The following is a 26,253-nucleotide window of genomic DNA, read 5'->3' as shown; positions in this document are numbered from 1 at the left end:
GTAACTTAACGTAAATATAGACCCCACTGGTATGTGTACTTCTACCTATAGCTTAACGTACATATAGACCCCACTGGTACGTGTACTTGAACGTGTAACTTAACGTACATATAGACCCCACTGGTACGTGTACTTATACGTGAAGCTTAACGTACATATAGACCCCACTGGTACGTGTACTTGTACGTGTAGCTAAACGTACAAATAGACCCCACTGGTACGTGTACTTCTACCTGTAGTTTAATGTACATATGGACCCCCATGGGTATGAGTATCTGTACGTGTAACTTAATGTACATATAGACCCCACTGGTACGTGTACTTCTACCTGGAGCTTAACGAACATATAGACCCCACTGGTACGTGTACTTCTACCTGTAGCTTAATGAAAATATAGACCCCCATGGGTATGAGTACTTGTACGTGTAACTTAATGTACATATAGACCCTACTGGTACGTGTATTTGTACGTGAAGCTTAACGTACATATAGACCCCACTGGTATGTGTACTTGTACGTGAAGCTTAACGTACATATAGACCCCACTGGTATGTGTACTTATACCTGTAGCTTAATGTACATATAGACCCCACTGGTATGTGTACTTGTACGTGAAGCTTAACGTACATATAGACCCCACTGGTATGTGTACTTATACCTGTAGCTTAATGTACATATGGACCCCCATGGGTATGAGTACTTGTACGTGTAACTTAATGTACATATAGACCCAACTGGTACGTGTACTTCTACCTGTAGCTTAACGTACATATAGACCCCCATGGGTATGAGTACTTGTACGTGTATCTTGACATATATATAGACCCCACGTGTACATGTAGCTTTACATACATATAGACCTCCCGCGTATTAGTACTTCTACGTGAAACTTGATGACATAAAGACCCCACGTGTACGTGTACTTGTACGTGTATCTAAGCATGCATATAATCCCCACGTATACGTGTACTTGTACGTGTATCTAAGCATGCATTTAGACCCCTCGTGTACGTGTACTTGTACGTGTATCTAAGCATACATATAGACCCCACGTGTACGTGTACTTGTACGTGTATCTAAGCATGCATATAGACCCCACGTGTACGTGTACTTGTACGTGTATCTAAGCATACATATAGACCCCACGTGTACGTGTACTTGTACGTGTATCTAAGCATACATATAGACCCAACGTGTACGTGTACTTGTACGTGTATCTACCATACATATCGACCCCACGTGTACGTGTACTTGTACGTGTATCTAAGCATACATATAGACCCCACGTGTACGTGTACTTGTACGTGTATCTAAGCATACATATAGACCCAACGTGTACGTGTACTTGTACGTGTATCTAAGCATGCATATAGACCCCACGTGTACGTGTACTTGTACGTGTATCTAAGCATGCATATAGACCCCTCGTGTACGTGTACTTGTACGTGTATCTAAGCATACATATAGACCCCACGTGTACGTGTACTTGTACGTGTATCTAAGCATACATATAGACCCCATGTGAACGTGTTCTTGTACGTATATCACAACATACATAAAGACCCCACGTGTACGTATACTTTAACGTGAAGCTTTACATACATATAGACCCCTCGTGTGCGTGTGCTTATACGATCAGCTTAACATACATATAGACCCGAAGAGTAAGTGTATGAGCTTAACAAACTTAAAGACTTCACGTGTACGTGTACTTTAACGTGATGTAAACATACATATTCACATTATTTGTATGTGAACTTGTACGTTAACAAACATATAGACCTCATGTGTATGTGAACTTGTTCATTAACATAGATATATACCGAAGCGTGTATGTGTACTTGTATGTGAAACTAAACGTACATATAGACCTCACGTGTATTTGTACTTCAACGTGAAGCTTAACATACATATAGACCTGACGTTTATGTGTACTTCTACTTGAGGTTTAATGTACATATATACACCACTTGAATGTGTACTTGTACATGTAGCTTTACATACATATAGACCCCACGTGTATGTGTACTTGTACGTGAAACTTAACATATATATTTACCTCATGTGTATGTGTACTTCTACGTGAGGTTTAACGTACATTTATACACCACGTGTACGTGTTCTTGTACGTTGACATACACATACGTATATATACGTACATAAGTATGAGTTTGTCTCCACGTGTACATTTTCTGGTACCAGTAGCTTCCCAGCAGCCACAACAACGTTGAATCAACGTTGAAACAACAGTCATCCTTCAACGTTGAGAAAAGGTTGAAATATGGTTGTATTTGAAAGTTGTATTGACGTTGTGATATCAACGTTGAAACAACGTTGCGGATTAAACGTTGAAACAACGTTGAAATGAGGTTGAAACAACGTTGAAATGAGGTTGAACCAGTGTTGCAGTTTCAACATTGAATAGACGTTGCAGTTAAACCGCTGAAGGGTTAAGGTAAGGTGATAACTATAAAGAACACAGTTTTGTTCACAGTTCTTCTTCCTCCATGCTGAAATGTAAAAGATTAAAAAAATAAATGTAAATAAACCATCCTTTATAAACATAATAGATGCAAAGAAGAGTATTGTTAATAACAATGCAAGATCACCGCTTGATATGAACATTTTTCATCTTTATTTGAAAAATGGAAATCGTATCCGAAATACCGTCGTATCCGAAATGCATGATTTTCAACAAATAATTCGTTCAAATCATAATTTTTGGACATTTTGTAAATAAATACCAAACGTAGTTAGCTTGAACTAATGGAATTTATGATAATTTTAAAGCTCTGCTGTTACTGATGATCTGCACAATCGATATTTTTTGAAAACTGACCGGAACTACACAATACGCTAGGGGCGCAACTCGTTTCGAACTTTCAAAACGGGGTAACTCTGTATTGCGGTAGATGGCCATTCAGCCTAAAAAATAAGTCTACTCGTCCAGCATGAATGGCTCTCTATAAAAAATTGAATGTGGAAATATTAATTTAATCAGAACAGAATATCGATCTATATTCGAATGTCATGACAACATCAATATGACAACCATTTTTCAACCATCCTCAATGTTGAGGTATCGACCGTATTTCAACGTCGTTTCAACGTCGAAATGTCAACAATTTTTCAACGTTGAAGCTTCAACGTTGAAATATTGTTGATCGACGTTGTGACCATATATTTAACTATATTTCAACGTTGAAACAACGTTGTGTGCCTGCTGGGTTAACGTACATGTAGACATCACGTGTATGTGTTCTGGTACCTGTAGATTAACATACATGTACATGAAAATACGACGTGTACATGTACTTGTCTATGTATTTTAATGTACATGTTATCCCATTGTGCAAGTGTACGGGTACGTGTAGCTTAATGTAAATGTAGACACCACGTGTACGTGTACGGGTACGTACGTTGCTTGACCTACATTTGAAACCCGTGTGCAAGGGTATTGATACGTGTAGCTTGACCTGCATGTAAACATTGTAGTAGAGTTTGAAATTCGAATTGATCATTTACGTGTACAGTGTACACGCCTGGATGGCTTTGTGTACAAGAGGTAAACCACATATACACGTAGCGGTTCACAACCTTTCTACCGTAGTGCGTCATTGACATTATAACCCAAAGGGCCCGATTTCAAATCATCAACACAGCAAAATGATTGAATATAGTGCACAACATATGAAATTATCTATACTATAATAGAGGAGTTTATACCTCCCCCCCCCCAAAAAAAAAAAACAACAACAACAAAACAAAACAAAACAACCCTTCAATAATGACAGATGATGGCGAATTATTAAATTAGCGTTTTTGTTTGAAGTCTTGCAAGAACAAGGGCTCGTCGCCGTCTTCCGATGGGTGTTGAGCTTTATCTGTACGACATCAAGTTGAAACTTAAGTAGGCAGATATCTGCTCAGACTTAACAAGGTCACAAATGGTCATATCGTTTTTATCAATGAGTTAATATCGGCATACACTAGCAGGGCACATTAAAGTCATCTGCTGTCAACTAGTGTGAGAAGGTCACCGCCTTTTGAGGTAAATAAACGAAGGGTACATTGCTCACATTGGTGTGCAAAATATATTTATATGGCAAATACTTTTTAAGGGCATAAACAAAGAATATCATGTTTGTGACGTACACAACCAAGGCTATTTGGTGTTCATGGGTTAATAATAATAGTAGCGGAGAATGACCTAATAATGGGAAACTTATAACATCAATTAATATTTGCCACTCGATTAGCACTTATTTTGCAGTAGACATGGTTAAAGAAAATTGTTTTGTTTATTTATATTGGAAAGACATGAACTTACATTAATATAATTAATTGGAGTTCAAAAAATATGTTATGCGAGAGTTGTTATTGAACAAATTAAGCGTTTCGTGTGACACTCGAATGCATATATACACGCGTATAATTATATTATGTACCAAGTAAAGAAATGTCTGCACCACCAGTTTAAACTGACGAAGGTCGAACTCGATCAAGAAAGTCATCCAATATAGAGTCATACTCTTCGCGCTTTTTATTGACTGTTCCCTATGAAGGTGTGTAGATTTGAATAGCAACTTAATCTTAACCCAGAGTTCACCAATGTAACAAATCAGCACACTGCACGATCATGTTAACTCATTTGAACAACCTGACCTTGTTAGTGTTTGTTTGTAACTTATCGGTGAGCATGAACTTAAGCAAGTGTTTATCTTCTAATCGCGTCTACAGCAAAGAGTTTATGACCTTGTTGAACTTTATCTATTTTACAACCATTATGAAGGGATTTCATTAACTTTATATGCAGTCAGTCCCGTTGGAACAATGTTGCGCGAGAATGTTGATTTGTGTTGTGGGGGGAACCGGTATGCCCGGAGAAAACCCATAGGCCGGGACTGGAATCCTTGATACCGTTGTGAGAAGCGAGTGCGCTAAAAGCCTCACTTACCGTACATCCTTCTATTATTCGACGCGTCCGCAATCAAATGCGCCTATCACCAACATGATGATTATCATTATCCGTTTATGACTGTACTCCAACATCGAAAAGTGTGCGAGGAAGCATTTCAGGTTTTTAATACTTGATGTCCTTTTATTGTTAGTGTCACAATCCTTTGAAGGGTAAAACCTATATCTTGAATAGTACATGTTTTGGTATATTAAGGAGTTGAGAAGATCTTACGAATGGTTTACCAGATGACCTAGCGTATTTGTATTTGTCTTTTCTGTGTTGTTTTCTAAAAATGCCTTGCAAATGAGAATCAGTGGGTAGTGTGTAAAAATGCTAATTAAAATTACATAAAAACAAAGGATCAAAATTGACATACAATCGGGAGATTGAATGACGCCAATGCAAACCACGATTGTTCAGAAACGGTTACAATATTTGCGATAGCCGAGGCATCAATACGCAAATCGGACATTTTGTTGGAACAAAATGTACACTAATCATTGCAGTAACACTCACTACTCACGTGATCTTTTGACGTTCGTATCGTCTCGATATGATACAATAGGGGTATACTGAAGTCAGATGTTCTGCGCAAGAATAGGTAATTTTCAGTCGTGGTTTTGTTGGCATCGAACCAAACATCGAACACATTTGCCCGGACAATGGACACTTTTGACTTTAATGTGATTCTGATCTGTAACCATGCAGCTTTAAAAGGCCCGTTTATAAATTAAAACCTGGCTTTACCAATACTGCGCTTACTTCTATAGCGTCCTGACATTGCTCTTGCTATTGTCATTATCGTCTTCTTATCTCATATCTACGATTTTGGTTGATGGCCAGCAGAGCCTTTATCTGCATGTATTGCACTATTTGAAAATGGCCTCTGTAGGACGTTTTCAGGATAAAGTTGTCATAGTTACGGGTGGATGCAACGGCATGGGAAAAGGAATTGTTAAGGTGTTTCGTAAGTACAAGTTTCGTCAAGGGGACGGGTTTTATGTTGGCAACACTTTTTTATAGCTTTGCTAAAATTTATTGTTATTTGCCCTGAATCATAAATCAGAATCGATTGGCAAATAAATAAAACTAAACCAGTGTGTTGTCACTTTTTCATTTTATAATTTTCTTGAACCGGATAACAATTTTACCTTTTTATATAAATAGATATACTAGTATAATATATGAATAGGCATGTTTATAATTTCAAGGAACTTGAAGGTTTAAAATGGCAAGAAAAGTCAACACCACAAAGTAGGTCAGGCTAAAGTTGTTGTGGGGATTTTCTATTTTTTTTTCGTCCGTATCCCTTACTTACGCCAACAAAATAAATCATGTTCTGGTGTAAGGGCGTTGTAATTTGTTAAACATATCATTGTGTAATTTAAGGTGAAAATGGCGGAAAGGTTGTTATCTGGGATATTGATGGTAAGTTGGGCAAAACATTTGTCATGTTGAATGAATAAATCAATGGTTGCAATTTATCCGCACGTTAGTAATTGAACGGCAAATATGTTCTTTGTAAACGTTCTGCTATAGGAGCCAAATGAATAAAAGAACACATAAAGAAATATATCAAACATAGTACAGGGGCTAATAAGCTATATACCGTTGTCAACATACTACTTTATATTATCCGTTGCAGACGAGACCGGGAAATCAATGACCAGCGATGTACAGTTCTTCATCCACTGTGACATGACGAAAGAAAAAGACATTAAGGTACCATTCTAATGCATCAGAGGTTTGAAAATGAGAAGTCTTCTCATAGCATAATCACTCTGTTGAAAGAGAATGTGAGGTACCGGATATACAATATGTCCACTGCATCGAGCCTTTCCTACTTATGTTGAAAGTTGAACACTGGTGACCTGATATTACGAGTTTGGTATAATTTTAAAAGATATTGCTGAATGATAACTTATATGTAAAATCATAAACGGAAAAACACTATAAACAAAAGTAATTCTGCTTATGTTTTTGTTCTTCAAGTCATATTCATTCTCATTCATCAGATGTTTGACAATGATACATCTAATTTGTAATACGCATAGTATCACCACACTGGTGCACGACTTGGCAATATTAATAAAATCATTATAGCCAATAAGGTGTTTTGTAATATATTTAGTTATTGCATGTAAGTATTTAGTCTTTACTCTGAAAACCCTTTCAAATGACACCAAAATAATATTTTGTCACGAGGCATAAATGGTTTATCGGATACGTTACAGTGATAATTCCATAATCAAACATCAACTGTTTCATCATAACGTTACCGGGTTAAAGAAACGGTGCTAAAGAAGCGAATTTGGTAGAACTCGTTCGTGTTAAAAAAGCAAGTAAACTTTAGAATTAAGCATTGGCTTGTATGATTATTATAATTATTTCACTATCACTCAGTGTATCCACTAGCTGATCAACCAACCCCATCCCTTTCCCCTAAAATCTGCCAAGTTTATATTTTATATGTCAATCTAGGAGTAAAAAGTAATAAAATACGCCCCAAATGCTCCATTTCGGACTAGAAATCGATAAACAAAAATATTAAACCCCCTGCCAACACATTAAACCAAATGCATTTTGGTTTCGAAGGAGGGACGCAAGGCAAAAGATTACATCCAGTCTAACGTAAAATCCTGGATCCACCCCTGGTATATCTGTTATATTTATGATCATATTATATATGTAATACAAGTAATCAAACAGCTTTGAAAACACTTTCCAGAGTGCGGTCGAGCAAACAGTGACAAAGTATGGCAGTGTCCACTGCCTCGTTAACAACGCTGGATGGCGTAAGTGGCTGCTAATGCTGACGTTACGTTTTGTGTTCATGTAAAAAAATGATGAAATTCGATTATTGTTCTGAATATCTACATGCAACTCGTGGCGTGAGTAATGTATGTAATATTTGACAGGTCTAACCGGTCATTTTTGTCACGCTAATTTTAGCGACACGAAAGAATTTCCTAGGATTCGCACCGTACTAGCATGAAACGGAATCAGAAAACGACATTATGGTGATACGGACTTTTCAATACGGCATGCTGTAATTTTACTGTTGGATATGTAAAGAAAATTTATAGCCATATAATAAAGTATTTTATAAAGTAATAACAACAATGATATCAATGAATACCGACAACATTTTGTTCAATGACTGTGAAAACGAAATATACGTCAAAATGTTAAACTTTCCGAACACTCCTCGTATATCCGTACGTGGAATGAGGAATTAGATATGCTCCATTGACAGTGTACATAAACAATAAAGGAAACAAACACAGCGTTCAAGTAATAGACCTTTCAGATCTTGGATGTAGCTTTCACTATACATCTGTAAAAGTATTTGAAACCCTTATAAGTCGATTTTTGCCCGCAATTTGTTTTGTTTATTTTCACATAATTTACAACTAAGCTAAAGGTTTAGTTTAGTTTTAATCCAAATCAAGACGCTGGTCCTAATCATTCCACCGTGTTGTGCTTGACTAGAGGATCAGATAGGCAGCTTGTTTATTGAAAGCCTGATTCTCAGATAAATGTTAATATTCATAAGACACTATTTAGATGGGCCTATGGACTTGGGATATATTGTTAGCGTTTTGTAATATGTGCAGGAGTTCTGCCATTTCGTTTGAACACCAACAAATCAGCACACCAAAAAGTAGTCACCATAAGACACTGTACATGATAGCGGTTAGGTCATTGTCACGTAGCGCATTTAAACGGAAATTCAACATTAATATTATAACTGTGTAAAGTATTGATTTATTTTCAGACCCACCTAACCACACCATAGACGAGTATTCAGCTGATGAAATGCGCAAGCTCATGGACCTTAACTTTGTCGCATATTTTCTAGCTGCAAAGGTAATACTAGAGTTAAAACAAAAAGCTTCTCAACTTAGAATTTGCTTACCATGGATAACATATAACATACATTTGTATCAGGGCTTCGTGAAAATCATTCCTTTAAAACTGCACTAATCAGATTAACTAATGATTGCTAATGGCAAACTTATTTCTTGATTTCAGAAAAGCCTTTGATATAGATGTCTTGATATTCTACTTCGTAAGACGAAATTATATCACTTCTCTAAACAAGCGATACAATTATTGTACCAACGCCTTCTCAAACAAGAGCTGTCGTAAGACAGCGCGCTCGACTACGCCGCTTTGACTTAGAAGTGAAAACAATAATGATGTATATGCCTGTCAAAAGCAATAAAAATATCAAATCAAAAAGTAAACAGTAACCATAACTCTCAGGGGCCCAAAACACAATGTCATTAAAAGTCCCTATAAACTCTTTATATATACCAAGTTTGCTCGCAATATGTTGACACTTAAGTTATTCAATACTAACCATTTTTCTATTAATAGTAACTTTGACCTTGACCATGTTCCTAGGGGCCTCAAACGCAATCCCATGAACAGTCTCCATAAACTCTTCCTATATACCAAGTTTGGTCACAATGTGTCAAGCCGAGCTAAAATTATTTGATACATCAAGTGATTTTGACACTGCCCTCCCACTAGCCCGCCCAAAGAATGATGCAAGTCATTCGAATAACTTGTTTTGCCTTTGTGAAAACCTGGTAAAGAATATAAAATTGTGCCTGTCAAAAAAAATAAAAAATTAAAAAGTCAATCAAGGGCCATAATTTGTATTTAGGGTTTAAATGGAGTTATTTAACCTTATTGTAAGAAGGTCGTTATCAATTGTGCCAAGTGTCAATTCAATTGAATGAAAGGTATAGAAGTTATTAATAAATATCCCAACCTGCCCTGAAACTTTAACCTAAGTTCCAAAGTCAATCGGGGGTTATAATTTGTCTAAATGATAATATGGAGTTATCTAACCTTTTTGTGTGATGACCTTGAACAACTGTGTGAAGTATGAAACAAACTGAATGACGGGTATTTGTGGGGCGAGTAGTATAGCCCTTCTTATATATCGAATAACCGAGCTAAAAATAGCAAAAAAATAAAAGTTGGAAAGATACAATCATTAACATTGTATATTAAAAGATGAGTGCCCCAAGCTCCATACTCGGTCGTTACTATTTATTTGTTAATCAATAATATAAACCTTTATTTATTAAACTCTGCAACACAATAACATGTAGATGACACCACTCGGTATGTTAATGGTAACAAATAAATTGAAGATGAAATCTAAACCAATTTTTCAAGCATCATGATTTGGTGTTCTATAAATCAAAACTGCTGTCGTATTCTGTACGCTAAAGATCGTTTTCTTGCAGTACACACTTCCTTTTCTACGGAAGACAAAAGGGACCATCGTCAACATTGCCAGCACAGCTGGCACGTATGGTGCACGCCTTGCAACAGCCTATTGTGCTTCAAAGGTTCGTATGTTTTTAACATATACTGGTTTATTTTGTTTGCATTTTTCGATGAGGATTAAAACTTTAAAGATAATAAAATTCACACATGCATTATGTATCTTTCTTTTTCTTCTCATTTCGTTAGATGCTAAACATGATAATACTTTTGATTATGATTTTGATGCCTATATCAATGGAGAACGTTGGTAATTTATATTTTCCTTGTTTATATCAAAGATTAAAATAAAAACGTTCTACGTGACATTAAATAAAGAAGCAGATAGAACTCTTTCACACTTATTTCTCGAATGTTCTTAACATAACATTGGGGAAGGTAATAACTCACGTATGGACCTTATAGATCAAATAAGGAATTCTTTTTATTGAAGTCTTCAATCTAGGTGTTTATTGTTTCATTTTATTTCTATACTTTGCAGGCGGCTATATCTGGATTTACTCGTGCACTGGCTCTGGACGAGGCGTTGAACGGGGTGAGGGTGAACGCGTGAGTATATACTGAAACACCGGACCCGCGTATCAAAAACCGTTAATTTTATGTATTATTGCTCTGCTTCTCAAATCCCGTGAACTTCATGTCATTGGGTTTTCTTTGAAAGAAAAGATGTAAAACAATGCAGTCATCCGTTACAAGTATTTCGGAAAGTTATTTCCTAGCCTGTTTGAAATGCCTGTTTCATGTTTGTTAGTTGTTACTTTTTCAGATTCATGACTCCAAGTTATTTCATCAAAACTCACGAATACATGACAAAAACAGCAAAAGAAGATTTATCGTATACTTATTTAGGTATTGCGATATAAGACATATCAATACATGGAATATATATTCACACAGCCACGACGGTCACTTAGCTCTATCTAATACCAGCTTCCACTTTCAATGGTAGTCAAATAAGATTATCTTTAAGTCACATGCATGTTTCCGTTACTTTGCTATATTTTTGTGCGAGCAGACCTTATAGAGTATTAACATGAGCACAATGATAAGGCAATCATCTTGTTGCAATATGTGACGTTTAAACAGACTTAATGTTTTTTAAGGTAACGACCAAAGACCTATATGGAAATGTGCACTAGAACTATACTAAATATCACAAAATCTTCCAACGAAGACAGTGTAACGTGCCGTCTGTATGTTCAATCGGTGTCGTAGAGCCTATATGGATCGCTCTTATATACATTTTCCTCAGGCTACTTTGCCTTATGATTAAAACAAATGATTCGAAAAATGATTGGTGAGTTAAAACATATCAACCAAATAATAAGGGTTCAAAGATTATGCACTGGTTTATATAAAGTCCAGTCACTTTAATGATGAATGGCTTTCTCTTACGGGAGCTTGTTTATTGGCGATGCAAAATACCTTAACCTTTGTCAGCGCGCAGATCGCAATGCTCTGTGGCCAACGCAGTTGTCAGGTATGAGGCTTATTAGAGTTTCTAGCCACCAGCTCCGTTCACCAGACTAGATCGCAATGCTCTATGTATCTGGCTACTTGAACAGGAACGCTAGATAACCCTATAGATGTCAAGTTCCTGGTGCCTTTTTATCCCACAGATCGCAATGCCCTGTGTTCAATTATAAACAGCCAGAAGGTCAAGACTCTAATTATTTGTATTCAAAAGACTATTTCCGGTTTACTGTTTGAAGTTACCTCGACGGCGGTCAAACACAGAATGAATATTTTAGCTAAGCGACGCGCTTATATACTCACCGAACGGACGAGTTCATTATTAAGATGGGTAAAACGGGTATATTCCACTTTACGAAAACATGAAGGGAGACAGCTTTATTTTTATTTATACTCTTTATGAAAACCACTCCCGGTCAATTTATAATGTTTAACATGATTTCTTTAATTATTATTGTCGCTAATAAACTATTTGTATGGAATAAATAAGTCTAAAATGTAAAACTAACCTTTGAGATACACCGCCAGACATTTAACTTTGTAAGCGAAAATGGCTAATTTATAACAAAGGGCGGTAATCGTGCAACTATGTTGTTACACTACAACAGTCCGCACTGGTTAATACATCATCATACAAACATTCATATTGTGTCCATCGTAAATCGTAATGTGTAAGTCATGGTATGACTGATCACAATACACTTTTAGGAATTCATATGATAAAGAATCAGTAACATTTGAACTATTGTATTATCTCTTATGTTCATGTTTCTATTTTTCCTTACACATTAATTAGTCTTACACATTGTTTAGCGGTTGTATTACACTGAGTTACCGTGACCACCGACTAACATAGAACAAATTAGGGATGCAAAAAATAGCAAACTTGATATTCGAATATTCGGTAATTCTTACGATCGAATATTCGAATATTCCCAAAATACATATTTTCAAAGATGTAGTAAACTACTATTATTATTCGCTAAACTAATAGCCGGGGTAATTTTATACCGTAATTTGTTCTAGCCAGTACGCACGGCGGACCCTGATTTCCCCAAATTAGTTTTAGAAAATCTCCATTTTCGGGAAGAAATAAGCAATACATTATAAACAACAAACAACAATATCGAATAATTTCAATTCCGCCGCCTTTATATTTGTAAACGATGTGAAATTAGATGGATTCCTAGTCAAATAGCGTTTTGCACCAATGGAGTCTTTTCGTAGGACGTGCAACCTCGTTTTGTGATTGACCTCTAAATTGACTAAATATAACTATGGAAAACCCAAACCAACTCGGGAAATAGTAAAATAATAAAACGAAAATATATGTGGATATGGGTCATATAGTGTACAACAATAGAGGAAATATATCCTAAAACGCTATATTATACATTTACATTTCAAAGCACGAACATTGTATCGAAGCTTGGAAAATAGTTTAAAGCACATATATGTTACAACATAATTGTAGCACATGGCATTCATATTATCACGGCGATTTGAGCTACGTTGCATAGCTTAATTTGCAGCCAAGACAACACATTGGTGTTAAAGCCGATTTCAACCCAGATGTTGTAAAAGTAGGGGAACTTTTTATAGTACCCGACGATAAGTCCCTAAATGACATAAGACGTTATCGTTATAAAAAACAAGACAAACGAACTTCATAAACAACAATAGTGTTGTAAGCAAAAGGTTTTTTATTCTGTTTATTGAACTTTTTTTTCGAATACCGATTTTGACATTCGAATACCAAACGTTTGATCGAATATTCGAATGTTCGTTTGCATCCCTAGAACAAATACTACTTAATCGTCTTGTACACCTTTCATAAAAGGCCACTCTGTCCCTCTGAGATATGTTTTATTGTACATTTTATATTATCAGTTTTAGTCGCATTTTGCGTAAAGTTGAATGCCTTGATGAATACAATGTTTCACATTGTCCATTTCTCCAGGGTGGTGCCGGGATCAACCAATACGCCTCTGTTGCATTCATTCGTCCACTCAGAAGAAGACAAGCGGGAAATGGAAGACATGTCGGTAGTACAATTCTATTCAATTACAAAGCATTATTAATAACATATTTTTCTATAATGTTGACTAACCTAATGGGTTGCCCGGAACAACAAACACTTCAGCAGAAGGCAGAAAAAAACATATTTTATATTCCACTCGTTCAAAGAAAAGCTTGAAACAAAATGGCGGCACCCGACCAACCGATTGAAGAGAAAGAGGAATCTATGGACACATTTGAATCGATTCGAAGATGGACAATACTGCGTTAGACTTGATTGGTAGTCGTCAAACTAGTGCGTTAAATTTGAAAATGGGAGGTTTATCATTGCCCTTGCATTTTAACATATTCGACAATAAGAACATTTAACCTTTAAGTTATATCAGTTAACTGTTCTACTCATTAAGCTTCTTCTTTTGAAAAAGGAATCCGCTAGCACTGTGGTCATTTTTTTTTAAATCCGCTAGCAATGTGGTTGACCATATTTCCAGGTTTTGCGACGTCTCGGTGAACCGGAAGAGATAGGACACGTGTGCTTGTTCCTTGCCACTGACGCCACATTTGTAATAGGTACATGAAAATTAACTCATTGTAAAAGTTGTTCATGGTTTATGTATGGTTCTTCTTGGCAATTTTGTTCTGCTCAATTAAGAGTGAGAAAACGAGCAACGATACATTCGTATGTGTATAATCTCATAACATACAATTTGAAACTCATCACAGCCAAGATTTACCAATATTGCAGTGAAGCATCTCAATATATTACCTCTTAAAAAGCGAACTGTTAACACCATCGGATCTGATTCAATCATTCAGACGCGCTTATTATTCCTTAAGAGTTTTGCTAATGGAATTGTCCCTGTACTTGAAAAAAATGAGATATCCGTGCCAGCACTAAACCAGTTTTTTTATATTGTTTTATAGTTTTACTAAACCGTTCATTGGTCGTCGGGCTGTGCACAGTCAATGTCGATGGTTAATTGTTAACTTAAGCAAAACTATCAACTTAAAGGTATGTTATTGAGACGCTGCAAAATATGTCAACGAATACAATTCAAATACATTGTTTTCTTTTGATATAATCATAGGTCAGAAAGAACACCAACGGTTAATATGAGCTCACTGTAACACATATAATTATGCTTCCAACATTGATTGAAATCGACCAAGATTGTTTTATAAACGTTGCAGGCCAGGAAATCCATAGCACGGGCGGAATGGGCGTTGGCGAGCTTTACCAGTATAGGAAGTGAGGATGGTTATCAGAAAGCGGTCACAGCATGTTAATGATTGCCGCTGATATCAAGCCGTTATCGACTGTTATTTGGGAGGGGACGTTGTTTTGTTATCGATTACATTCAGTGAAGAAAAATTGTTAAACTACAATGGGATATGATTAAACTAGAGGTACAATTCTGAAGACTGCCTTGACACGGGAAAATATTACTTTTTTGTTGTAGTTTTTTTAATATGCCATAACAATTATATTAATGTTTATATGGTTAAACCAATAAAAAGTTGTAAGAAACTTGAAATACTATTGTTTGCATTATTTAGTTTAAGGCCCCAGGTAATAGGGTACTTAGAAATATAATGAGGCCGTTTGCATGTCCCTCAATGTTGAGATGTAGGGGTCCTCATGAATATGATGTGGCCGTTTGCGTGTCCCTCTATGTTGAGATGTAGGGGTCCTGAGGTAAATGATCATGAAAGTATAAAACAGATGTTTTATGGTTATAACAGAGGCAAATTGAAAAACTTTCACTTCGAATATACATGTTATCAATATTTAATTAATTAATTTAAGTTTAAAACCGAATAATACACAGTGTTTTTCTTTATATAAAAATTAGGGATGGCAATGAGTACCCGAGAACTCGATCAATCGTCCGAGTACCCGAGTACCAAATCACTACTCGGGTACTCGAACAAAATATGTTTTTTTATAAAATTCACGAAATACACGATTTACAGACGTAAGTATCAGATCTGGCGCGTTTCCAAAAAGTCAATTTACGGTCCCTCTAATCCCCGCTGTTCATAATCGATTCTTATAAATTATTTGACAGTTGTTGTGAGAGTCTCAAACTGTCAACAAAGGGCCCTAATTTGCAAATAGCACTGGTGTCAATTAGCGATGTTTTGATAGCGGTACATCTAATACACCATTGTAATGTTTACCAAATAAAGAGTTTTCACCAAACAATGGATGTAGACGCGCGAATTAGTATAAAACGACTAATGAATCCTGAATGGGCGTGTGTTTTTTTGCAATGACTATCACAAATTGATTGGTAGATAACTTAATTCAGGAATTATACATATTTATGAGGTAAACAACAATAGTTCAGTATGAAAAACTGTCATTTTAAATATTATTTCGTAGAGTTAACAACAAACATCGATGCTCGATTATGATCCGAGTTTTTCTTTCGATTTATATTTTAGTACATATGAATGTATAAAATAAAATGAAAAGGACACATTAAAAGCATGAAACAACATTTGTTTTCTTTTAATTAATATTTCTGTGAAGGCCCATAATGACAGTATTATTTAAAGATAAAATTGGCCAATATTACGACCAACGCACAAAGTACATGAACGATACATGTATATACGAACGTGTATTTCCTGAAAACCGATTCAAGTTATCCGCGTAATCGAGTACACGAGAACTCGATCGGAAGATTGTCCGAGCACTCGAGTACCAATTTTACTACACGTTGCCATCCCTAATAAAAAAGTAAAAAAAAATACAACATATAAATGAGGGAATTGTAAGTACCTATTCATATTTTTGTTAAACCAACCAAACGTCATACATTTATTCAAATGTAAAAATGAATAAAGAAGTATTTTGTCTGTTTTTCTCTGTTAAGTGAATACTTCATTTATATTTTCAATAAATTACAACTTAAATTGATTTCAAGTAAAACATTTAGCATGGTTCAAAATGGTTTCTAGCAACGTTGGCACACCATTTAATTAGGATATCAAAAATGGTTCCTCCAACATGACCAAAGTTTCATTTCGATATGGTGGTTTTGATTAAGACCTTGACAGTGAAACCAAGGCTACATAAAATATGACACAGTACGTTGAGTACCTGGACATATTGAAACCAAGGCTTTTAAGATACTGACTTAGGCATGTTTTCAAGGCATTGACAACAGTGACACAGTACCTAGACATGTTGACACCAAGGCAATGACAACATGAACAACGCATCTCGGCATGTTAAAAACAAGGCTATGATAACATAACAAAGTACCTAGTCACCTACATTGTAGTTTAATATATTAAAACCAAGTCTCAAACACAATATCTAGACATGTTAAAGCCCATGCTAAGATTACAATGACACAATATCTAGACATGTTAAAGCCCATGCCATGATTACAGTGACACAATACCTAGACATGTTGAAACCAAGGCTGTGACAACAGTGACACAGTACCTAGACATTTTGAAACCCAGGATATAACAACAGTAACACAGTACCTAGACATGTAATAGCCCATGTTATGACAACAGTGACACAATATCTAGACATGTTAAAACCCAGGCAATGGCAACAGTGACACAGCACCTAGACATGTAAGAGCCCATGCCAAGATTACAGTGACACAATACCTAGACATATTGAAACACAGGCTATGACAATAGTAACACAGTACCAAGACATATTAAAACCCATGCCATGATTACACTGACACATTACCTTGACATATTGAAACACAGGCTATGACAACAGTAACACAGTACCTAGACATGTAATAGCCCATGTTATGACAACAGTGACACAATACCTAGACATATTGAAACACAGGCTATGACAATAGTAACACAGTACCAAGACATATTAAAACCCATGCCATGATTACACTGACACATTACCTTGACATATTGAAACACAGGCTATGACAACAGTAACACAGTACCTAGACATGTAATAGCCCATGTTATGACAACAGTAACACAGTACCTAGACATGTTAAAACCCATGCCATGATTACAGTAACACAGTACCTAGACATGTTGAAACCAAGGCTGTGACAACAGTGACACAGTACCTAGACATTTTGAAACCCAGGATATAACAACAGTGACACAGTTCCTAAACGTGTAAAAGCCCTGTCAACAGTGACAGAGTACCTAGACATGTAAAAGACCATGCTATGACAACAGTGACACAATACCTAGACATGTGAAAGCCCATGCTATGACAACAGTGACACAGTATCAAGACATGTTGAAACCAAGGCTATGATAACAGTGCCACAGACATAGACATGTAAACGACCATGCTATGACAACAGTGACACAATACCTAGACATGTAAGAGCCCATGCTATGACAACAGTGGCACAGTAACTAGACATGTAAGAGCCCATGCAATAACACCAGTGACACAATACCTAGACATGTAAAAGCCCATGCTATGACTACAGTGACACAGTACCTACACATGTTGAAACCAGGGTATGACAACAGTGACACAATACCTAGACATGTTGAAACCCAGGCTATGACAACAAAGACATAGTACCTAGACATGTAAAAGACCATGCTATGACAAGATGAATTTTGTTGTTGTTGTTTATTAATCTCAATATGCCTTGTTGTATTTTTGTAGAGACTCCTGTAAAGTTTCAGTGAATTTGGTCTGGAAGAATCAGAGGAGATGTTTTTAAAGCAAAACAGGGAGTTGCCAGATTGTTGTTAATGTTGATCAATCGCGACCCCTTGTTGTATTTTTGTATACGATTACCCAAGAAAGATTTCTGTAAAGTTTTATTGAACTTGGACTAGTAGTTTTAGAGAAGACGTTTTTATAAAGCAAAACATGAAATTGGCCAATTTGTTGCTTTTGTTCTTGTTGATCAATCATGACCCAAGGAAGCTCTGTGTCTAGTTTCAAAGTTGAAATTTGGAGTGTTAGTTTCAGAGATGTTTTTTAAGAAAAGCGACAGTCCGCAAAAGTAACCGTATTTCAAAAGTTTTTAATAAGTTCCACATTGTTTCAGACCGACTGAACCGCAATTATTTTTTAAAAAATCGCTTTAATAACTTAGATTTAACAAATTGAAAATTGCCGAAAGTTGCTATTTTTAGACGGCAAAAGAGAAAGTAGGTCTACGGTTTTTCCGACTACTCTTGGGGGCGTTACTATTTCCCGGTCCCGGTCTCATCAGGTCCCGGTCTCCTCCGGTCTCTGTTTTATAGTAGCTATCGGGCGTGATCAAAAAGGTGTTAATGACCGCGGGGGGTAATAGGATTACAAAAGATTACAGTTGATTAAAACATTAGATATTTGATGATAATTATGTCACTATTTATTTCAAATTTTATATCAATAAAACATAAAATAAATTTAGGCAAAGATAAAAACATGAAATATGCACATGTACTGAAATTAATGTCATGAATAACAAACACATTGAGTGTGTGTTTTTTTCATATTAAATTCAGTTATAAGTATACTATTGATAATAGTAATACAAAAATAACAATGCTTGACTACATGTAAATCAGATATGAGTCGGATATGCAAACATGGAATTTTTCAATTGTAATCATTTATGCTTAAAAAATTTTATGTCGGGGGGGGGGGGGGTAAACATAAAAGGAAGAACAATAACATAACATAACATAATTTAAAAGGTGCAATTCTAAGTTACTTCATACTCTAGCAGTCCTCAATCTTTTATGCAAAAAACATGAGCATTTGTACTGCATCGCATCTTTCTCTACACCTTTAACACGAATTGCATAAATAGTGTATACCTATAACAAATTGCATAAATTAAGACATAATGTTTATATATTTTATACCATTTTGTTACATATAAAAACAAATAAGATTGTCAAAATCGTGTTATAAACATCAGCAACACAATCCGTTGCCTGGGGCCATAAGTTATGAACCGGGAATTATGAGACCGGATGAGACCGGATTTTACGAGGAGAGACCGGGAAATAGTATCGCCCTGCGCATGCGCAATAAATTTGGAATCCCACTGTTTTTTCTATTTATATAACCGTTAACTCTCGGGGGCCGATAGTTAAGACACGAAAAACTCATTTCTAGGTCGATTTGAACCAAATTGTTTTTGGATTCGTCAGTCAGGAATGCTTATCAACACATAGATGAATTTTATTTTTTTTCATGGCTAATTTGCCCGATTTGCGGACTGTCGCTTTAAGAAAAAAAGGAAATCAGTCATTTTGTTGTTGTTGCTGTTGTTGTTGTTGTTGTTGATCAATCGTGATCGCTTGTTGTATTTTGTAGATGGTCACCCAAGGAAGCTTCCTTTAAAGTTGTATTAAATTTGGAATGGTAGTTTCAGCGGAGTTTTTTTAATGCAAAACAGGAAATCGGCCATTTTGTTGTTGATGTTGTTGTTGTTGTTGTAGACCAATCGTGGCCCATTGTTGTATTTTTGTAGAGCTTCACCCAAGGAAGCTTCCTGTAAAGTTTCATTGAATTTCGACAGGCAGTTTTAGAGGAGATGGGTTTTATTAACCAAAACAGGAAGTTGGTAATTTTGTTGTTCTTGCTATTGTTATTATTGTTGATCATTTGTGACCCCTTGTTGTATTTTTGTAGAGGGTCACCCAAAAAAGTTCCTATTAGTTTTAGATGAGATTCTTTTTAAAGCAAAACAAGAAGTCGACCTTTTCGTTGTTACTTATCGATCGTGACCCCTTGTGATATTTTTGTAGACACCGAAGTAAGCTTCATGTGAAGTTGCATTGAATTTGGCCATAAAGTTTCTGAGGAGATGTTCTTTCAGCAATTGTTGCTATTGTATGGACGGACGGACTGACGACGGACAACGACCGATCACAATAGCTCACCATGATCACTCCGTGCTCTGGTGAGCTAAAAAGGACTGGAATGTCTATGTTTTCTTTTGAAATAGGTCTATCAACACAGCAAGTTATATAGGTGTCACCTCATTATGTGATGGCTCTGAACAACTGTGTGAAGTATTAAGTCAATTGAATGAATGGTATTGGAGATTTAAGTGAAAATCCGAAGTTGCCCTAAAACTTAAACCTACCCTTAAACTTTAACCTAAGTCAATCAGGGGCCATAACTTGTATTAAGGATAATATGGAGTAATGTAACCTTATTGTGTGATGGTCCTGAACAACTGTGTGAAGTATTGAGTCAATTGAACAAAGGGTATAGAAGTTATAAATAAATATCCCAACCTGCCCTAAAACTTTAACCTAAGTTCCATAGTCAATCAGGGGCCATAATATGTGTAAAGAATAATATGGAGTTTTCTAACCTAATCATGTGATGGCTCTGAACAACTGTGTGAAATATTCAGTCAATTAAATGAAAGGTATTGGACTTATTAGTGAAACTCCCAACTTGCCCTAAAACTTTAACAGGACGCCGACACCGACGCTGGGTTGAGTAGTATAGCCCACCTATTCTTTGAATAGCCGAGCTAACAATGAAATATTTGGTTAGAGTTATATCCTTTTCAAAACAGGGTACATGTAAGTAGGCTTTTTCAAAAGAACTATTTCATTTTCTTTTATGCTTAATGTGAAAAAGTTATCATCATCATTAGGGAAGAGTATTTTTCTGTATAAAGCTTTAGTGACTTTAAATTATGTGTTAAAACACTTATGAAAAACAACAAGGTATAAAAAGGGAAAGGTGAGTGCCTATTTCGTAGGTAGGGTTGTCTAACCCAAACCAAATATATTTGGTTTTTTAGGCATTATTGGTCAGGAATTCTTGTGAGGTAACTTGTTGTCAAAAAATAAGCAAAGTCTTTTTATGTTTTGTGGCCTAGTTGACAGAGATTGTTTTAGTAGGAAGAGAATGTACAGTAAACAGATATATATAGAACTACAGGGACATACACAATACCTGATAGACACAAGTCAAATGCAATCCAATTACCTTTAAGTTCTTGAAAGAAAATTGGCTGCCATTATCAAGTGACACAAATCTAAATATATTAAGTGTTTTTTACTTCTTGAATAGATATAAGTTAAATCAGAATAGTTTGAAAATCACTCAAAACATCTATCAAAACTAGGACAAAAACAAACATGTTACAGTGATTCAAAATATTATACCAAATTACATAGAACATGGCTACCACAGACTATTAATTTAAACTAATGCTTAAAAGTCACTCAACTGCAAACTTGTCTAAAGATATATGTTGTTACTCATAACATAAGACAAAAAGACCATGTTACATAAGTCATGGCTTCAAACCAAATAATAAGAATAGCTTAATATCCATTAATTATTAAAAAAGGGCCAAAAAACAGGTTTCAAACATATAGGATGGCTACTTCAGAAAGCCAAAAACAAACCATACAATACACCAGACTTCACACATTTAACATGTCTTATGTAAAAGAGCCCAAAACAAATTAACAATACACCAGACTAATCAGCATGGCTGACATAAAGAGCCAAAAACAAACGTACAATACACCAGACTTCACACATACGGCATGGCTGCCAAAAAGAGCCCAAAACAAACTTACAATACACCAGACTTCACATTTATAACATGGCTTACATAAAGAGACAAAACAAATTAACAACACAAATGGCATTTTACCTATAGGAAGTTTGCAATAAAAATACCAATAAAAGGATAACAATACACCAATCTTCATACATATAGCATGGCTACCATAATAATAAGAAAACAATCCAAAAGTCACACCAGAAGTCATATATACACCATGGCCAAAAACAAACTAACACTACAAATTGAACTTAAACTATAGGAATAAAACATGGCTATAAAAATAAAACAAAAACAATAGAAAATTTACATGAGACCTCATACATACAACATGGCTGCCATGAAGAGACCAAAACAGATTAAAAATACACCAGACTTCACATTTACAGCATGGCTGCCATGGAGAGCCAAAAACAAACTAACATTACATCAGACTTCATATTCATAACAGGGCTGCCATGAAGAAACAATAAAAATATAAAAATACACCAGACCTCACATTTATAAAATGGCTGCCATGACAGAATATAACAATCTAACAATACAAATGGCTTTAAACCATTATGAATTTTACAACAAATAGAGAAAAACAAACTAACAATACACCATACACCATACATATAGCAAGGCTACCATAAAAACAGCAACACACAATCTTACAATCCATCAAATCATACATATATCAACAGAGGCTACAAAAAGCCAAAATCAAACTTACAACACAACAAACTTCATACATATAACCTGGCTAATATAAAGAGAGAAGAATAAACTCAAAAAAGCAAATTACTTTAAACATATAGAAAGTTCACAAGCAGATAATTTAAACAATTTAACAATTCAAGAGACTTGTGCATAAAACAAGACTTCTGTAAAGAGCAAAAAGCAAAAAAAATCATATATCATATAGCATGGCTACTATACAAAGACACACACAAATTGTGATACATCAGCCAAAAATAATATGGAATGACACCCATTAAACAAAACTAAACAAAAAACAAACAAAAACAATACAGAGCCAAAAGAAAACAAACACTTAAACAAACTATATAATAAAGCATGGCTATCATGTTTAAACAAACTATATACAAAAGCATGGCTATCATTTAAAACAGACTTATAATACCAGATTTCGTACAAAAAGAATGGTAACACTTCTCGAAAACAACACTAAACATAGGTTACTAGTTCTATATACTTCATACACATCATGGGTACCATAAAGAGCCAAAAACAAACTAATATTACTATATGCTTTAAACATATAGGAAGGCTACCATAAAAAGCCATAATAAAAGTACCAAAACAATAGACGTCACACATGTAAAATGGTGGCCATCAAAAGGGAAAAACAATCTAAAAACCCACACGATATCATACATATAGAAATACTTCTATTTGATGATGAAAATTAACATTACAGTGTCATACCCAGACTAACATACAACAGACTTTATGCATGTAGCATGGATTTAATACAGTGACAACAATTAACTAACTATACACCAGATTTCATACTTTTTGCGTGGCTACCATAAAGAAAACAAACACTAAAAATACACGAGTCTTCATATATAATTGTTTTATACAAACTGAACAATAGAAAATACATACGGAATTGCTACTAATAACCCCCAAAACAAACTAATAATACACCAGACTTTTTACACATAGAATTGCTATCATAAAACGACAAAATAACTAGCAATTATCCAGACTTCATTCAAATAGCATGGCTAAAATAAAGAGCCAAAACATACTTACAACACAGCATACTTCATACTTACAGCATGGCTAAAATAAAAAGAAGAAAAAACAACAACAATACAACACGATTCATACATAGAGGATGGCTATCACAAAAATAGCAACACAACAGATTCAATAGATGTAACATGGCTACCATGAAGACCCTAAAACAAACTAACAATACACCAAACTTCATACACAGATAATGGCTTTCATAAAATACAAACAAAATAAAAACGAATGTAGCATGGCTACCATAAAGATAAAAAGATAACAATACATAACTTCATATGTATAGCATGGCTACAATGACAAAACAAGCTAACAGTACTGCAGACTTCATTCATATAGCCATAAAAATCAAACTTACAATACACAGGCTTTCAAACATAGAGAATGGCTGTAATAACAAAAGTATAAAAAAACAAAAAAAAACAACAAAAATAAACTAACAGATTCAATAATAAAGCATGTCTACCGTAAAGGGCCACAAACAAGCTAGAAATAAATAACACTAGACTTCATACATAAGCAAGGCTATACTAAAGAGATAAAATAAACACTAACAATACACTAGACGCCATACATATAACATGGCAACCATAAAAAGCCAAACAAAATCTACCAATACAACAGATTCCATACACAGAGGAAGGCTATAATAAAGAGCCGAAAACAATCTAACATTACACCAGACTGAATACATATTGCAGGGCTTTAATAAAAACCTAAACAAACAATACAACATATTTAATAAATAAAAACAATAACAGTCTAATAATACAATATACTTTATACAATGAGCATGGCTGCCATAAAATGACAATAGTCAAACTTGCACTACACCAGACTTTACTTGCATAGCAAGGCTAAAATACATAGTTTATAAAACTAAACTAACAATACACAAGACTGTATACATATAGGATGGCTACCATAAAAGGCCAAACAAAAAACAATATGCCAGAATTTATACATATATATTGCATGGCTACAATGATTATTTATTTATCTATTTATTAAAGTCTCATCCATAGTACAAAAGCAAACTTACAATACCACAAACTTCATACAGCATGGCTCTACAAATAGAGAAAAACAAACTTACAATACAACATACATCATACATACAGCATGACCTTACAAAGAGTACAAACAAACTAACAATACAATAGACTTAATACATACAGCATGACTTTATAAACAGTAAAAACAAACCAACAATACAACATACTAAATACACACAGCATGGCTTTAAAAGGAGTAAAAATAAACTAAATAAACACTACAAAGAGTAAAAACAAACATACAATACAACAGACTTCAAACATACAGCATGGCTTTACAAAGATTAAAAAACAAACTTAAAGTACAACAGACTAAATATATACAGCATGACTCTATAAACAGTAAAAACAACCTTACAATACAAAAGACTTCATACATACAGCATGGCTTTACAAAGGGTAAAAACAAACTTACAATTCAACAGACTTTATACATACAGCATGGCTTTACAAAGAGTAAAAACAAACTTACAATACAACCGACTTCAAACATACAGCATGTCTTAACAGACAGTAAAAACAAACTTACAATACAATCGACTTCATAAAATTAATATAGCATGGCTTTACAATGAGTAAAAACAAACTTAAAATACAACATACATCATAAATACAGCATGACACTATAAACAGAAAAATACAAACTTACAATACAAAAGACTTCATACATACAGCATCGCTACACACACTGTAAAACAAACTAACAATACAACAGGCTTCATACATACAGCATGGGTTATAAACAGTAAAAACAAACTTAAAATACAAGTTATACAACAGACTTCATACATACAGCATGACTTTAAAAAGAGTAAAAACAAACTTACATTACAACAGACTTCATACATACAGCATGACTCTATAAACAGTAAAAACAACCTTACAATACAAAAGACTTAATACATACAGCATGGCTTTACAAAGGGTAAAAACAAACTTACAATACAACAGACTTAATACATACAGCATGGCTTTACAAAAGTAAAAAAACAAACATACAATACAACAGACTTCAAACATACAACATGGCTTTACAAAGATTAAAAAACAAACTTAAAATACAACAGACTAAATATATACAGCATGACTCTATAAACAGTAAAAACAACCTTACAATACAAAAGACTTAATACATAAAGTATGACTTTACAAA

The 26,253-nt window shown here is 34.9% G+C and overlaps 1 protein-coding gene across 1 annotated transcript; it reads left to right on the top strand.

Annotated features, from left to right (window-relative positions):
* The first annotated feature begins 5,823 nt into the window (after positions 1-5,823).
* LOC128219455 (17-beta-hydroxysteroid dehydrogenase 14-like) lies at positions 5,824-10,820 on the top strand. Its single transcript, XM_052927266.1, has 7 exons — positions 5,824-5,927; positions 6,350-6,388; positions 6,606-6,682; positions 7,689-7,755; positions 8,739-8,830; positions 10,228-10,332; positions 10,749-10,820. The coding sequence occupies exons 1-7, from the start codon at positions 5,840-5,842 to the stop codon at positions 10,818-10,820; spliced, it is 540 nt and encodes a 179-aa protein (XP_052783226.1). The 5' UTR covers positions 5,824-5,839.
* Positions 10,821-26,253: the final 15,433 nt, after the last annotated feature.

Source organism: Mya arenaria, chromosome 15, assembly GCF_026914265.1.
Source record: "Mya arenaria isolate MELC-2E11 chromosome 15, ASM2691426v1".
NCBI lineage: Eukaryota > Metazoa > Mollusca > Bivalvia > Myida > Myidae > Mya > Mya arenaria.
The sequence above is the reverse complement of the archived record's forward strand: the minus strand, read 5'-3'. Positions and strand labels throughout refer to the sequence as shown.

What these genes read in the sequence shown, in the direction of transcription:
- LOC128219455 (XM_052927266.1), top strand. Translation starts at nt 5,840, where the DNA reads ATGGCCTCTGTAGGACGTTTTCAGGATAAAGTTGTCATAGTTACGGGT. An exon ending in AGGAATTGTTAAGGTGTTTC is followed by an intron (nt 5,928 to 6,349) that starts GTAAGTACAAGT and finishes GTGTAATTTAAG; the next exon opens with GTGAAAATGGCGGAAAGGTT. An exon ending in TGTTATCTGGGATATTGATG is followed by an intron (nt 6,389 to 6,605) that starts GTAAGTTGGGCA and finishes TATCCGTTGCAG; the next exon opens with ACGAGACCGGGAAATCAATG.